This window comes from Physeter macrocephalus, chromosome 7 (genome assembly GCF_002837175.3).
Source record: "Physeter macrocephalus isolate SW-GA chromosome 7, ASM283717v5, whole genome shotgun sequence".
NCBI lineage: Eukaryota > Metazoa > Chordata > Mammalia > Artiodactyla > Physeteridae > Physeter > Physeter macrocephalus.
In genome coordinates, this window is record NC_041220.1 from 116,833,529 (window position 1) to 116,849,764 (window position 16,236).

Genomic DNA, 16,236 nt, shown 5'->3' on the forward strand with positions numbered 1-16,236 from the left:
GCTCACGGGCCCAGCCGCTCCGCGGCATATGGGATCCTCCCAGACCGGGGCGCGAACCCGGTTCCCCTGCATCGGCAGGCGGACGCGCAACCACTGCGCCACCAGGGAAGCCCCTTGAATTTTTATATAAGATGAAAATTAAAATTTGATCAAGTTTTGTGCTTGATAAACTCACCTTCAAGTGTAAACTGAAAAACGATGTAATGCAAAAAAGATACTGATGTTGATTTCACTATGTTAAGTGTACTCTTTCTATGAAAAATGAAAATGTGCTTACATAGCTTGTCTTTTTTCAGAGATCAATATTTCTCTCTGCAGCATTAGACAGCTGCTAGCTATTAATAATATAATAATAACTAGAGGGAGTATAACAATAGGGATTAATGGTGTTGTCTCTGGAGTAAGAATGTCTGAGTTCATATCATAACTCCTTCAGTTACTAAGTATAAGTCAATGGCCAGGCATTTAACTCCCCTGAAAGTTAATTTCCTTATCTGCAGATGGGGAAAATAATAGTGCCTCCCTCACAGCCTGTTGGAAAGACTAAACAAGAGAATGCATGCACAACACAGTGCCTGCCATATCGTAAGCACTGAGTGTTAGCTGTTCTACTATACCGTTAACAATTGTACCACCACTACTATTACTCTGAAAATTACACACATCTGAGAGTGAGTCAAGGACTCAAGAACTCATCCGTTCATATTAGCCTCTGCTCTTAAAATACAGTGGTTTAGGAATTGAACTGAGCATGTGAATTTTAGCTAACAGCTCCCATATCTTATAGTCTAAATCTAGAACTTATTTAAAATATTTGAACAAATTCACAACTGTACTCATGGGAAAATAAAATAATTCATGTTACATGTAAAGTTTGTTTTTATTTTTCGGGGAGTTTTTTTTTACCTGATATGTTATTATAGAATATTTCTATTGTTTATTCAACAAATATTTATTATGAGCCTACAACGGGCCAGGCACAATGCACTATACTAAGTACTCATGTTAGAACTATAAGATATGGTTCTTGCCTTTAACGACTTGACCTTTCCTATCAAAGATAGTGAGAAATAAATATATAAAGAAATAATTTTAAAATTAAATATTGTGGTGCACAGAATAATGGTTTCTCCCCACCCCCCCAAAGATGTCTACATCTTAATCCTTAGTACCTATGAATATGATACCTTACATGGCAAAAGAGATTTTTGTAGATGTGATCAAATTTAAGGACTTTGAGATGGGGAAATGATCCTGGATTATCTAACTGGGCTAGACCTAATCACATGGGTCCTTAAAAGCAGAGAACCTTCCCCTGCTGTGGTCAGAGGGAAAAGTTAACTACAGAAGGATGGTCTGAGAGCTGCAACATTGCTGGCTTTGAAGACAGAGGAAGGGGACCAGGAGCCAAGCAATATGGACACCCTCTAGCAGCTAGAAAAGGTAGAGAAATAGATTCTCTCCTAGAGCCTTCAGAAAGAAACACAATCCTGCTGACATAACTTCTAACCTGCAGAACCATAAAGTGATACATTTGTGTTGTTTTAAGCCACTAAATTTGTAGTAATTTGGTATGGCACCAATAGAAAATTAATACAAATACAGTAAATTCTCTCTACTTAAGGTCTATATGTGGAGAAATAGAAGAAGGATCACTTTCCAAAGCTGTATCAGAAGAGCTAGGAAGAATTTTCCCAGAAAACCCACAAAAGTCATCATTCCAAAGTAGATCACATGGCCTTTCCAAAAGCCAGCTTCTACTAAAGGGAAGGGGATTACCCTTAGACCCATCACCTCTGAAGCTGTAAGTGGGATTTTCCTCACATAAAGAATGCAGACTGGATTAAGGTTCTAATAGGAAAGAGGAAAGAGTGAGTGAATGGATGCTTATTAATATCCACCACAAAAAAAGACTGCTAATTCCATAAAAATTGATACATTGTTTTGAGATTACTATAATAAATAATACTTTGGAAAAATAAGACCATCTTTTGTTTGGCAAAAAGTGGAGCAGGTAGAAAACCTATCAAGATATTGCTTTAATGCTTGCCAGACACATGATAAATTCTCTCCATCTATTCAACAAATATTTACTGATACAGAAAATACCATAATGAGATTAACTGTAATGCCAGTGATATAAGAATGCTGCCTATTTTCTTTTCCATGTTTTTAAGTGTCTTTCCTCTAGGATTATTCAAACCCCCATCCAGTTCATTGCTGGATATCTTTGATGCTTCCACAGAACTTCATTTGTGAACATATGCCGCTTTTAGGCATTCTTCCAGTGACTTTACTTTTTTCCTCTCCTTTAGATTGCCCAGATTAAGAAGTGCTTCAGTAAAGTGGCAAATTTTTAGTAATTATTTAATCTGGTTGATAGGTATTTAGCGGTTCATTGTACTATTTTCTCTAATTTTGTGTGTTTGAAATTTTTCATATTAAAAAAAGAAGTGGCAGGTTGCCACAGCATGCCTAGGCCAGTCCTTATTGGGCCTTCTACTTCCCTTCTCAGTGCCCCCAGCTGCTCCCAGGATCTGAGATGATATGATTAACTGCTGCCTCCCCACCTGGCCTCTAGGAGTTAACTAAGCATTGCAACACCTACTTCTTCCCCTGAAAAACCCACAAGCAGCTTGTAAAAGAATTCAAAGAAATCTTCAGAAAGAGCTGTTTCAGATTAGGGTACTTGCTTTGTACTAAAACCACAAAAATACTGAAAAAGTCTTAAAAAGTTTCAGTAACAACAGAAAACCCCAAAGTACAATAAGTGCATAGATTAAAAGAAATTAGAGGTGGTAAAAAAGAAAAAAAACTTTAATAAAAAAAATGTAAAAAAGAGGCAAAAAATGATACCAGCAATGCTAGACACTGGAGTAGAAGAGAGAGTTGAGGGACCAGAAGAATTACAAACTAAATCAAGAACTGTTCAAGTTCTATCCTAAAGAAAAGAAAGCCTTAACCTCAGGCAAGAACAAGATTTTTGTTTTTCTTTTTTAATATAGTATATTATCATGGAACACATAGAAAAGTATGAGAAACTGAGAAACATAAAATTGATTACAGCACATCAGTGAAGGAAAGAATAATTTAGAAGTTAAAATACAAAAAATAAGGAAAGGTTAACATATAAATTATAATTCAAGAGGGTATTATCAGTATCAAAAGGGGTTCATATAAATCCCATTTTATGGATTAGAAAACTGAAGCTCAGGAAAATGAAGTAACTTGGTCAAGGTCATTCAGTTGAAGTGTTGGGAGACTAGATTTGAACTCCAGATATCTCTACAACATTTGGTTTTTCTCTTTTTTTGGTAGATATGGAAATCCAAAAGTAATTTATTAAATTATATGTACTTGTTCACTCAAAAATCTGGCGTAAACTTAAAATATAGACTTAACAGTGATGCCCCTTTGAGTCTAATTTTTCCACAACACCAATGACACTCTGTGTGCTACACAAATTACTGTTATATGGGAACACACCACCTTAAAATCATATTGAAAATCATTTTTTCTGACTATTGCAAATAAAATTAGATTTTTTCACTCTCTTTCCTTAAACTGTATATGTAGAACAGAAAATAAGGCATTTTTTAAATGAAAAAAATATTTTTAGTTATTTACGTATTGATTACTGAAATGATTAAGCTTTGGTTTCTACTAAAGGAATCTAAGTTTGATTCATGTGTTTGAAGAGTGCCTCAAGTTAAGCTAATTAACTTTTTTTGGCATAGACAGCAAAATTAATGGCATTTAATACTTACCTGTTATTATGTGAAACCCTGTACCCAAAGTCTTCTTTTTACACAAGTAATTTTCTACCTTGCACCTACTATGAGCAAGTATATGTTCAATAAATAATTACTGATTTGAATCATCACTCCTAAAAGAAATTAGGTTTAATAAATTATAATTACAACTATGTCATCTACATGACAGTTTTTCTTTTGTGACTGCATTAGGGGCTAGTGAAGAGAGGGAAACTATACCAATTATTTTAACAAAGATAATCTAATATAAAGAATTGTTAAGTAGGCATTGAAGAATACAAAAGGCAAAAACATTAAGGCAGTGATATTCAAAAGATGGTGAAAATACAGCATCATAAGCATTCCCTGGAAACTTGCTAGAAGTACAAATTCTCAGACTCCAAGCCCCACTTATGGCTTACTAAATCAGAAACCCTGGCAGTGGGCCAGCAATCCATGCTTTAAAAGCCATCCAAGGAAGGGTAAGCTGTGACAAAGTGAGAGAGTGGCATGGACATATATACACTACCTAATGTAGGGTGGATAGCTAGTGGGAAGCAGCCGCATAGCACAGGGAGATCATCTCGGTGCTTTGTGTGACCACCTAGAGGGGTGGGATAGGGAGGGTGGGAGGGAGGGACATGCAAGAGGGAAGAGATATGGGAACATATGTATATGTGTAACTGATTCACTTTGTTGTAAAGCAGAAACTAACACGCCATTGTAAAGCAATTATACCCCAATAAAGATGTTAAAAAATAAAAAGCCCTCCAAGGGATCGTAACTTATGCTAAATTTTAAAAACACTGCCCTAAAGTAGGCTAGAGGGCCACAGATAGTAACAGCAGGAAGCAGCGACCACTCCTGGGCCTGAGGGAGTAAAGAAGAGAGGTAGAATAGTAAAACTGAGAAGACTGGGGAAGGCCCCATCCCATGCAGCTGAAACTCAGACCTCCAAGAACCGATCACTGTTCACCTGGTGCTGGTGTTTCTGAGCTCAAAGGAGAGACACCATAGGCCTTGGGAACCAGATATCTGAGGAAAAGGAACCCACGAGTTTTATCTGGTGTCTCAAGAAGGCACATTGAGATTGGTTCTGCAAGTGTTGGGAAGCCACTAAATTGAGATCAGTGGCTGCTACCGGAAGGGCCTACTAACTGCCAGAGTGAACTATCACTAGAGACTGACAGGATCAAGAAACCCATGAGAGGCAAACAAGGAAAGAGCAAATCCCTTCCTCCTCCAGCTGTGCAATGTCTCTCTAGTTCCTCTATTGGCAGACCCTAACAGGGAGACAGATTGTTTCCAGAATTCCAAAAGGTGGGGTTGAAGCTGAGAGATAGTAGCTTAATTAACTGGCATAAAGACCGTAATTGTAATAAGACTGAGAGGTAATAGAAATAGTACTTAATTTTTGGTATCGATAATTGGGTACAGATGGACATTTTCTAGGCGACTGATATCTAGGTAGACTTTTGGGCTTATTTTACAAAATGATTCCTATTTGGAGACTATATGTTTCTCCTGATGAGATTAATAAGAAACATTTAGGACAGCTATAGAATTTGGACAGGAAACTACGCAAGGACCTACACTGAAGTCTTCTTAGCTACCCAGCTAAAACTGAAAGATCACAGCCGTAATAGCTGAGGATGGCTCAATAGTAGCAGCAAGCCCTGCTCCAGTCAACTGAGGCTGGGTTCCTTAAAGTCTTAGTGTCAAAGGAATGGACTAAAAAACAAGGCTTATTTACCAGGACAGAGCAATCCAGAGCCTGCCTCAAAACGAGATTGGTAGAAAAAGGTTGTTCTGAAATCACGGTCATTGATAAGAGAAATACAAACATGATTTTTCATTTAAGAAGTTGTCTTCGTGCAATTCCAGGCAACTAGAAAATGAATGGAAATGAATCAGCTACTTCCTTCATCTTGTAAATCAGTGTTCTAGCAGCTGAGTGTCCAGTCAATGCTGAGTCCACACAAATCAATAAATCAGTGCTTTTCATATTCTTGCAAGGTGGGCACAGACACAGTTGTTTTTTATGACAATCAAAAGGAACATTCCCAAGTGTTATTGAATGATTATCAGAAGTATGCCCAGTACATACTTTGGAAGATAAAGAAGAACTATAAGATAGTCATTATCCTTAAAGACCTTCACCTATTTCTCATTTTATGTTTATGTTTTGTTTTGTCTTGTTCTGTTTTTTTCAGGATATCGAAGAATCACAAAACCGAAATGGCGAGCCTGTTGGAGATGACTACAAAAAGATGGGAACACTTTTTGGTGAACTGAACAAAAGCCTCATCGACATGGGCTTCACAAGGATGTATTTTGGAGAACAAATTGTAGAACCAGTAATAGTCATTTTCTTTTGGCTTATGCTGTGGTTCCTTGGCCTATCAGCCCTTGGACTAGTTGCTATTCTTTGCCTTGTCATTATTTATGTGCAACAGTAAAATATGGCCGAATGAACTACTGACATTTGGCAGCCATATACATAATTAGTGAAGTTATGTATTTCCCCACATAAAGGCTGAAAATTTTGCCTTGTTTCAAATTGTGTGCTGTTTTGTAATTAAATTTATAAGTTGATGTTGTTATAAAATTAAACTCAACTTGATTATAACAGGGTTGAATATATATTTTGTAGCTTATTCATAACTCTTGTTTAACTACTGTGATCTGTGCCCACTTTTAAACACTCCTATTCCCATGCCAAATCTTGAATAACACCAAAAAGTGAGCAGGGAATGTTCCCCTGTTCACTCTTCTAAATGTTCTAAAACATTTTAGAAGAAAAAGGATGAAACAAGGAGCTAAAAATAAGTTGTAATTGGAGAACTGCACCCCACCTACCCCCACCAAATAAACCCATATTATCTGGGAAATAATTTGAATTTCCATTGTCCCTGCTTAGCTGAAACCAATGTAAATGATAACTTCTATATACTACCTTAATATTTTGATGAAAATCAGTAAAGCTAGCACATTTTCTAAAGATTGAAAAGAAATATATTTATTATTGCTGGGGAAACTTCTCAAGTTAAATGTAACTTTTTTATAATGTAATACTTGGGCTTAGAATCACTTCAGTATGTCATTTGAAGTTTTAGACAGTTTTGGTGCTAATTACTTTTTGTGAATTTTTAAAGTCTCATAAGCCAGGTTCATAGTTGGCTGTACCCCATGGTAATGAATATTTTCTTGTATCTAACCAGTTGTGTATTTTTTTCCTAGAGAGACATTTTCAGTATATTTTTTTCAGAAATTTATATTTTATAGTTCTTTTATAGCAATTATTCTAAGATTTAAAAAATCTATTTCCTATCTTTATATGGATATTTTTCCCAAAAAATTGATTTGTATTATGGCTGAAATTCTTTACTATTCCTTTTAAAAAAAAAATCATCTCATTTTCTTTGATATCTGTATTAGAAAGTACAGTATTACAGTATAAAAACAAATGCTTAAATTTGGAACTCAGCAGCCAATTGTATAATATTCCTCTAAGGCTAAAGCCAAGACAGTATTGGCCAGGCATGTTATTAATGTGTCTTAATTCAGCACTTTGGGGTTTTATATTGAAATAAGCATTTCTTTCAATACACTTAGAAAATGAAAATGGCTTACTGATATTTTGGATTTTGTTAGAGAATCTAAAATCTTTACACTTTCATCTGAAAGACTTTCTATGTAGACAAAGGATAGGTAGTTAAGATAATTATCTAGAAATTTAAGTTAAATAGAGGAACAATGGAGCATTTTTATCTTTGGCAGGGCAATAACTAAAGTTATTATAACTAATGTGTTTACTGTTCTACTTTATAAAGTTTTTATCCAATCCTAGTTTTAAAATTTATTCTATAAGTTCTCAGTGTCTTCCATTCCAAAGCAGAAAAATGATGAAAATGTTCAATTTAGATTTCTAAAATTAGATCATCCTGAACCAACAATACCAGTCAGAGGGCACTAAAAAGTATTGTGCATTTGTATAAATACAGCACTTTTAAAGTTTGACGTAAAAAAAAAAGACTTTGTACCATATTATTGTGTTTTTATTGGATTTGTAATATTTTTATAGAATATTTTATAGAACCTGGCATAAGTGCAAGTTATTTGAAAAGGTGTCTTTATTTGTGTCCAGTAGAATTGAGAGGTTTTTAATAGAGGTCATGAGATTTTGTATATCTGCATTCAATATTAAAAAGTGTATTCTTTTCTAATACTACTAAGAATTTTAATTTCCTTTTGGAATGTAAAAAGATACAGTATGCATGATAAAAGCTCTGGTTCCACCAGAGCCTAATATTGAAAATATTTTGAAAGTAAGTTTTAATTGTAATTATTTAGTATACTGTCAAATACTATGCATCTGCACACTGCTGTTAATAGAGTATATATTAAATTCTATAAAGAAATGAGATATGTTGCTGCTATTCTTTTTGCATATATTATTAGAGCAGTATACCATCAAATTATTTGCTTTTATAGGGAAAAAACAAACTTTGCTCATTTGATGGAAATAAAATATTTTCTCTTATGAAATATAATAGAATGCAAATTATACTTATATCTTGGAATGAAAAGAAACTGGTCATTTCTTTGCTTCATGATATAAAGCAGGGGTCCCCAACCCATGGGCCACAGACCGGTACAGTCGGGAACCTGTTAGGAACAGCAGGAGGCGAGCAGCGGCCGAGTGAGTAAAGCTTCCTCTGCCGCGACGCACTACTGCCTGAACCATCGCTCGCATTACCGCCTGAACCATTGCCGCCCGCCTCACCCTGTCCGTGGAAGAAATGGCTTCCACAAAACCGGTCTCTGGCGCCAAAAAGGTTGGGGACCACTGGTATAAGGAATTTGTTCAAAAATGGTTTTCAGGGACTTCCCTGGTGGTCCAGTGGTTAAGACTCCGTGCTTCCACTGCAGGGGGCCCAGGTTCGATCCCACATGCCGCACAGTGCAGCCAAAAAAAAGTACGAGGGAGGAGAAAAAATGATTCTCAATCATTTCAATCTCAGATACGAGCCAGTTTTAGAAACTAGTACTGCTATGAATAAAGAGATAGAAGTTACAAGGCTGCATTACTAGATTATTAGTGTATATATCACTCATACCACCAGCCCTCAATTCAAAGGGAAACGGTCAAGACCTACAAGTATACTGACTATAGATGAATAAATCAATTTTCATTAAGGGGAAAACTCAGTTTTGTAGAATTCAGTTGTCTCATATGTTAAGCTGTCATATACAAGGTATTCTTCCATTCCTAGGCACCAGTCAGATCATTCTTGGTTCAGTAGTGTGCTGGAGCCAGCTTTCACTGGCTTGCAAGAGCCAACTGCATACATTTTTACCCCTACTCTGCCTGTAGTGACATCAAGTTGGAAGCTTGTCATTGAGTATGGGAGCAGTATTTACACTATAAAAATTGGCAAACACAACAAATCAGGGCTCTTTTTTCCTGGCAAGCCAGTTGTTAAGCATATACCAGCACATCACTGATTAGCCACTCTAGAGGCCACATTTCCATTTCTACTCCTACAAATATAAAGGAAGCATATTAAGGGAAATCCCCATGGACCCATCCAAAACTGTATTTGAATCTTTTCCATGTGGGAACTATGGACTATGGTTGTCTTCTGACCAGCATATATCTCTGTTTAATCACGTTTTGATCAGAGAAAATCTCTCTGGGCTATCACTAATCTGCAAATCCATTAAAGATTATCCAGATGATCAGGAAATAAGAAAGAGTTACAGAACTGATGGAGGGCAAATTACAGCATAAGTAAAGGTCTGTTGTAAAGTATTAACCTCAAAATAATCAAAGCTAGGTATTGAGCAATAAAGGACTGTTTGGTTTGTGATTATTCTGAGTTATTTTACAAAAGTTTATTGATTTCACTTTATTTTAAATGTTTTCATTGCAAATTAATGGCTTTACAAGGTCAAAGAAGAGAAAAAAATCAAATAAGACTTTCATACCTATTAGGACTTCGAGTACTGGACTTGAGCAAGGGGAATATAAACTAATGTACAAATTATGGCTTCATGATTATTGCTGGACTTAGTGTATTTCTTGGTGTATTTTGTAAGTCCTATTTTTCTGCCCAACCCTTAATTTTTGGTGTTTTGACTGTTCTCTCATCAATCTACACCTTGCCCTGGGCAATATTACCACTCCCATGGCTTCAGTTACCATTTCATACTAACAGCCCTCCAGTCTACATCTCCAGTTCAGAGAGTTCCATACAGAATATAAGATTCATACATTCAGTGGCTTGCCCAACATTTGTACTTGCTTATCCCTTAGTACCCCAAATTTAATATGTGCAAAAAGGAACTCAGCATCCTTCTCCCAAACTTTTTCTTCTTCCTATGTTTCCAGTCTCAGCAAATGACAAAATCCCCTCCTACACTGCCCACACTGTAACCAGTCACCAAGCCCTGCTCTTTTACTTCCTAAAAATATCTTTAATCTTTCCACTTCTCTCCATTCCCAGTATCACTTAGTCCATACCACCATCCATAGATTGCTATCTCAGAATCCTCATTGGTCTCCTGCCTTCGTTTTTCCACTTTATAATCAGAATAATCTTTCTAAAATGTGACTCTAATCTCCTGGGCCTAAATCTCTTCAATGGCTTCCTGTTACCATTATGATAAAATCCTTACTCCTTAATATGTTTTACAAGGTCCTTCATGAACTGGTTCTTATATACTTCACCTCTCTATACTTCCACTTTCTCTTTCCAAGATTCACTATACTGATTTTGTTTTCAGTTGAGTGATGTGTTTCTCCCTTCCATGACTCTGTGCATACTTTACCTTCTTTCTTTAACTCCTCCCTACCAAACTGACCAACATATCCACAACTGTAAGGCCTCAATTTAGACATCGCGTCCCCGGGGAAAACTTCTCTGACTCTTTTAAATCCAGTTTTGGTACTTCATGTGCTTTCAGAGAACCCTGCATTTCCCCTATCAGCATTTATCATGCTATTGATATATTGTAAAAGCTTATGGTCAGCTTCTTCCATTAAACAATAGGCTTCACACCGCGTTCATAACGGCACTGCCTAACAATGCCTGGCATACAGTATGTGCTCAAAATCTTTGTCAAATGAATAAATCAGCTTCATTGATTCATGCTCTCCCCAGAGTGCATTAACAGAAGATCTAGAGTTGGTTGTACTTTAGAGTTTTTTGACTCCAAAAATGTACTTATTGTGCATAGAGTGATTGATGTATATGTTATCATTTATAAAGTTTATTCGCTTTCGATAGAAGAATATTGCTGTTATTTGCATACATATACAGTGTTGCTACTATACGCTTGCCTTTTTAGGAGAAAATGTATTTTCAGTGCTGTGCTTGCTGGAATCACTGTTTCTCCAAAATGCATAGGGTCACTCATGTTACCTGAATTTCATATTTTTCCAGTGTTTTTCAATAGACCTTTATTTACTAAACTTTAATTTTCTAAAAATCTCAGAATTGTGAGCAGGAATTCTCAAGTATGTAAGCTTGGTATTTTGGGCTCCAGAATAAATACTTTGTTATTCTTTCTAATAAATAATACTCTTTCACAACCCTGCATTCTGAGTCTCCCTTCTGACTCCTTATATTGTGTTCTACTTGTCAGTTAATTGCTGCCACATCAAGTTTGGAAATTGTCACCTGAGAGTGAAAACAGCTTGTTTATTTTCCTCATCTATATTGCTGGAGCAGAAAGCCAAGGCCTGATGTATGTATGGCTTCCCAGGCAATAGAGTAGTGGGAAAATCTAGATCAAGAAATTGTATTTCTTCTTTCTGTTGACTACTGTGTAAATTAGAATTATTGAATGAGCTTAGCAGGAGCCTGCTAAGATTCAGAACTTGGTCATTCGTAAGCTTATTAAATTTGACTTGTTATCTTTTCAGCAGCTAAAGTTTTTTGTTTTTTTTTTTTGAGGAGGGGAGCCGAGTTCAAAGGTGGGACCATAGCATAGTTTTAACAGGTACCATCTTGGACTTTTTTTTTTTTTTTTGGAATTTTTGAATTTTATATATTTTTTAATACAGCAGGTTCTTATTAGTCATCCATTTTACACACATCAGCAGATAAAGTTTTATCATTTAACCTTTCATCAAGTTAATCAGTTGGAAATTTCTTTGCTAGTTTTCCAAAGCACCATAGAATATAGTGACTTTTACCACAAGACCATGGGCCTTTTTTGTTATGGGTTTACCCCTGTATTACAAGAGGCTAGCTGATGGTATATTTTTTAATGTGAGGTTTTTATAAAGGGAAGAATGAAAATTCTATATACAATATACTTATTTATACCATAGTTGCTTTAAGACAAAATCTTAAGAATTATTTTTGTGGGGCTAGGGGAGCAGGATATGTAAAAACTCAATATTTGAGAATATTTGCCATCCACTGAATGCCCTTCTCTGGTCTGTCATGCTAGCTTGTTATATATTTTCCTGGTTTTACATATGTAATATCAAAAATATTCATGTCTATTATTTAATGTATTTTCAGCTTTTTAAAAGGCACAAGAGTATATGTGTAAACGTAACATACAAATAAAGATCAAGAAGAAACAATTACACTCCATAGATGTTGGTTTGGAAAGATTAACCTACATAAATTAATCTTGCACAAAACCATAATGATGATTTTTCATATAAGGTGAAACATTGTTTAATTGTTGGATCAGTGGCCTTCAAAGGTTTTAGTTTGTTTTGCTTTACATGAAATCTTACATAAATATCCAATATATATAAATGATAAAAGCAGAGCTGCTATAAGTGATTTTGCTATAGGTCCCAGTTTCCTGGGAGGCAGATTCCGGGAAGACATTAGCATGCGAGAAATTTATTAGGGAGAGCTCTGGGATCAACACCTGTGAAGGAAGTAAAAGAAGCAGGATTGGGCAGTTCAATACAGTCACAGCAAGGCCTCAGTGACTCTACCGGGTGCTCCCAAACAGGGATGGCCCTTAGGGATTGACCTATAGTTGGGACAAGGGAGCCCTCTTCAGCCAAAAGTAACCGCCAGAGAGGACTGACAGCTGGGGGTTGTCATCTAGCAGCGTTCCAGCAGCCATCAGAGAACCTTTGGTTCTGAAGGAAGGATCTGAGCAGCACAACACAGCATCCACATAGACTCTATGATAGGTTAAAAAATTTAAAAATGGGTACAGCCTTTATTCTGTTGTGTTGCCTGCTTCTATTATGAGATTCAGGTCTCCAATTATGATAAAGTTTTAGTTGACTAAACACTATGCCCAGAGTTCAAAAAAGGCTTGAAGTTATTACAAACAGGTGAGCAAATGATTGACAGAAAGGCCCATTACTTAAAATCAGGAGTAGGAAATCTATGAAATTTTGTATATGTAAACTGCTTATGCCAAAATTTATGCTAATAAGTCCCTCAGATAGTGCCTACAAGACATCAGGACACACCATCAGGGCGTGTCTTGGGAGCTGGGTAGGTTCAAGCCTAGATGTAGGTAAGTGTTTTGTGCTTTCTGGCCCCTTTCCCAAGTTCCAAAGCAGTTTTAATCCTCAAACTTTTGAAGCATGTTTACAATAAAATTTTCAGTGGCAGAGCTGAACTCACTTGTAAAGAAACCATATTCCCCTGCCCCCAACACACTAGTGCAACTGATTTATGACTTGGAGATTTGGCCCTAATCATGGCTTTTCTATTTATTTTTAGCACAAAAGTCTCAGCAGCTGAATTTGGTAATTCAGTAGGCACTTGAACTTTCTCCAGTCTTGGCCCAGAATATTTTGGGGGCCCCTAAGAGTAATTTTAATTACTATTTTTATCCCTGGAATTTTAGGAGTGAGCACGATCAAGCAAGACAGTGGCCCTAAGCCAGTTACATACTAAAACCATAGCATTGTTTAGGCATGATTTCCCCCTTTGGTTATAGGAAAATTTTAGAAAAACGTACAGACTTTCAGATAAAAAGATCTCTTTATGTTAGACATGAATTTAAGACTTGGTTCTGCATTTACTAACTGTATAATTTGTATAAGTCACACCCACATCTCTTTAAACTCCAAGATTCTCACCTGTAAAATGGGGTAATTTTATGTAAGGCTGAATAAATTATCGCATATCTTATTGTAGTGCCTTACACATAGCCAGCTTTCAATAAACGAGAGTCATTAAATATAAACATTCACACATAAGAGAGGACATTCTTCATTATCCATGGATACATTCAGAGCCATAAAAGATGAGTATTTTCTTGTTGCCAAAAGATAAATACAAGGGAATTCTATTACAATGCTGTGGTTCACAATTCTTCATGATTGAAATCTTCTGTGAATTGTCTTATTAATTTCAACTATTAGTGCTTCATGAATCAAAATGGTCATAAAAATAAGGAATCAAAAAAAAGAAATAAGGACTCAAGAGCCTAAAGACTTGAATAGAAATGAAATATGCTCTGTGCAACCACACCTTCCTTAACGAGATGTTGTTTTCTCTAAACACCTGCTTACCACAATACCATGCACTTTCTATTGCTCCTTTGCCTTAGTAAACTTACGTGCAGAATCACACTTACCAATGCATACACAATTCTGCTGTGGATTTGCACAGTTTACAAAATGAAATCAATTCTGAAAACACTTTTCTAAGTTTTACTCCATTGCATAGGCCAAGAGTACTATGTTATGTTTATAGAATCGCAAACGGTATCTTGCTTTGATTCCAAAGTGAAATTTCAGACTAATCTGTTGGTTTACATGTTATATTACATTTTCAATGTGCACTAGAAATGTTATCACCAAGATATATATAATTGAACACTAGTACTCTCACATTAAAAATCCAGTACATACATGGATACATTCTGTACACAGGTAGATAGTATAAGCCAGTAAAGATTATTAATATATAGTGTTTAAAAGAGTTTTATTAATTTGTTCATGAGGTCTTATCTTTTTAGTCTGTAAAAACATGCTAAAAGCATATTATGATCTTAATTTCTATTGTAGTAAATCTTCAATTACATTGCTCCACCCTGGGTTTCTCTTTCATACTTCCTTTTCTTTTAAGTATTCTCCCTACCTGAAAAGTGAAAGTTCCTCAAATCAGATGTTTATGGATATGAATGTTTTATAATAAACTATGGCATATCTTTAGTGCCATCTCCTAGTGCATTTCAAAACTGGTTCTCCCACATTTTCCTTAACTGTCAGTTTATGCTTCAGATATTTTTATAAGATGCTCAGATAGAGCTAATGTTGGCAAAATAGAGCTCTCTTCAGGCATTTCTTCCTTTTTCAACTTGTAAGAAACATTTCTTGAGAGCTCCATGCCTAGCTACCTAATCATCACAATCTCCTTCCTCTGTAATGGAAAGATACTGTGCTTTTCCTTCCCCGGCCATATCACTGACACTGAAGTCGATGACACAGGCTTTTTTCCACCAGCCTGACTTGCAAAAGACCTAGGCTAACAAAGAAGACATTATTTTTGTAATGCAGAAAGATTTAGACACAAAAAGGCCTGAACTTCCTTGCCTGTTTTAAATTGCAGGTGCTTTACTGATATCATTTACTAGCGCTAGGTACTGCTGCTTCATTTCTGCCAAAGCAAGTAAGACAAACTGCTGTGAAAACTACCTCTTTACTAGATGAGTCACTTCTCTCCATCAGTGCCTAGCGGAAGTGGTCACATCAGGAAAAAATGATCCTAGTGAATCCTCAAAGTATTTCTAAACTACGTACTTCATCTCTTCATTGCCATCTAGTCAAAGAGAAGGTTGTTGCTCCACCTGCCCAACTCTTTTATTTCTTCTAATGTTGACCAGGCTTCCAGTTCTATGCAGGGCTTTGTGCCTCATAGAACCACGTTTTTCAATATAATCTAATCTTCAGAGGAGGTCTAGAGAATGGACAATAATTTTTTTTCATAGATGTGGCACATATAATCATAGCAAGACTGAAAGGAAACTCGCTGCGAGACACCATCTGTTACCAACTTTTTTCTTTACGGAACAGGAACATCAGTACGAACTCATGTTTAGCCTAATATAGATACAGATAAATAAAGACAGAAATAAGTATAGATATGAGTATATGCAATGGCTTAGTACTGAAAAAGTTCAGGACATGACACCCCAAAATATACCACTTTGGTACATTGATTATTTTGAGCCGAAAGCACTTGAAAAGCAGCAAATGCAAAGGAGGCTTTCTCTGAACTCCCCTTATCTGCCTAAAGACAGATCCTCTAAAAGGAACTCAGTCATAAATCCTCTTGACATGAGTTTCATCAACCAGGGAACGTTGACACCTATCACAGGGGAGGAGACTAGTGGACACCACAGCCAGATACACTTTGTCACAAACCATCATACCTCCCATCTCCCATTCTTCTAAGAGCCCATTCAACTTTCCTAAAAATCATTTTCTAAATTGCCTACATCCTCACTCCCCTTCCCCTATTAAGATGGTATATAA

At 36.2% G+C, this 16,236-nt stretch overlaps 1 protein-coding gene across 1 annotated transcript in view; it reads left to right on the forward strand.

Annotated features, from left to right (window-relative positions):
- Nucleotides 1-11,350, forward strand: part of FAM241A (family with sequence similarity 241 member A) — a 40,638-nt gene extending 29,288 nt beyond the window's left edge. Inside the window, exon 2 of the mRNA XM_024119540.3 lies at nucleotides 5,966-11,350. Within this exon, the coding sequence (XP_023975308.1) occupies nucleotides 5,966-6,211 (246 nt within the window). The 3' untranslated portion in view covers nucleotides 6,212-11,350. The remainder of the gene's footprint in view (nucleotides 1-5,965) is intronic.
- The last annotated feature ends 4,886 nt before the right edge of the window (nucleotides 11,351-16,236 follow it).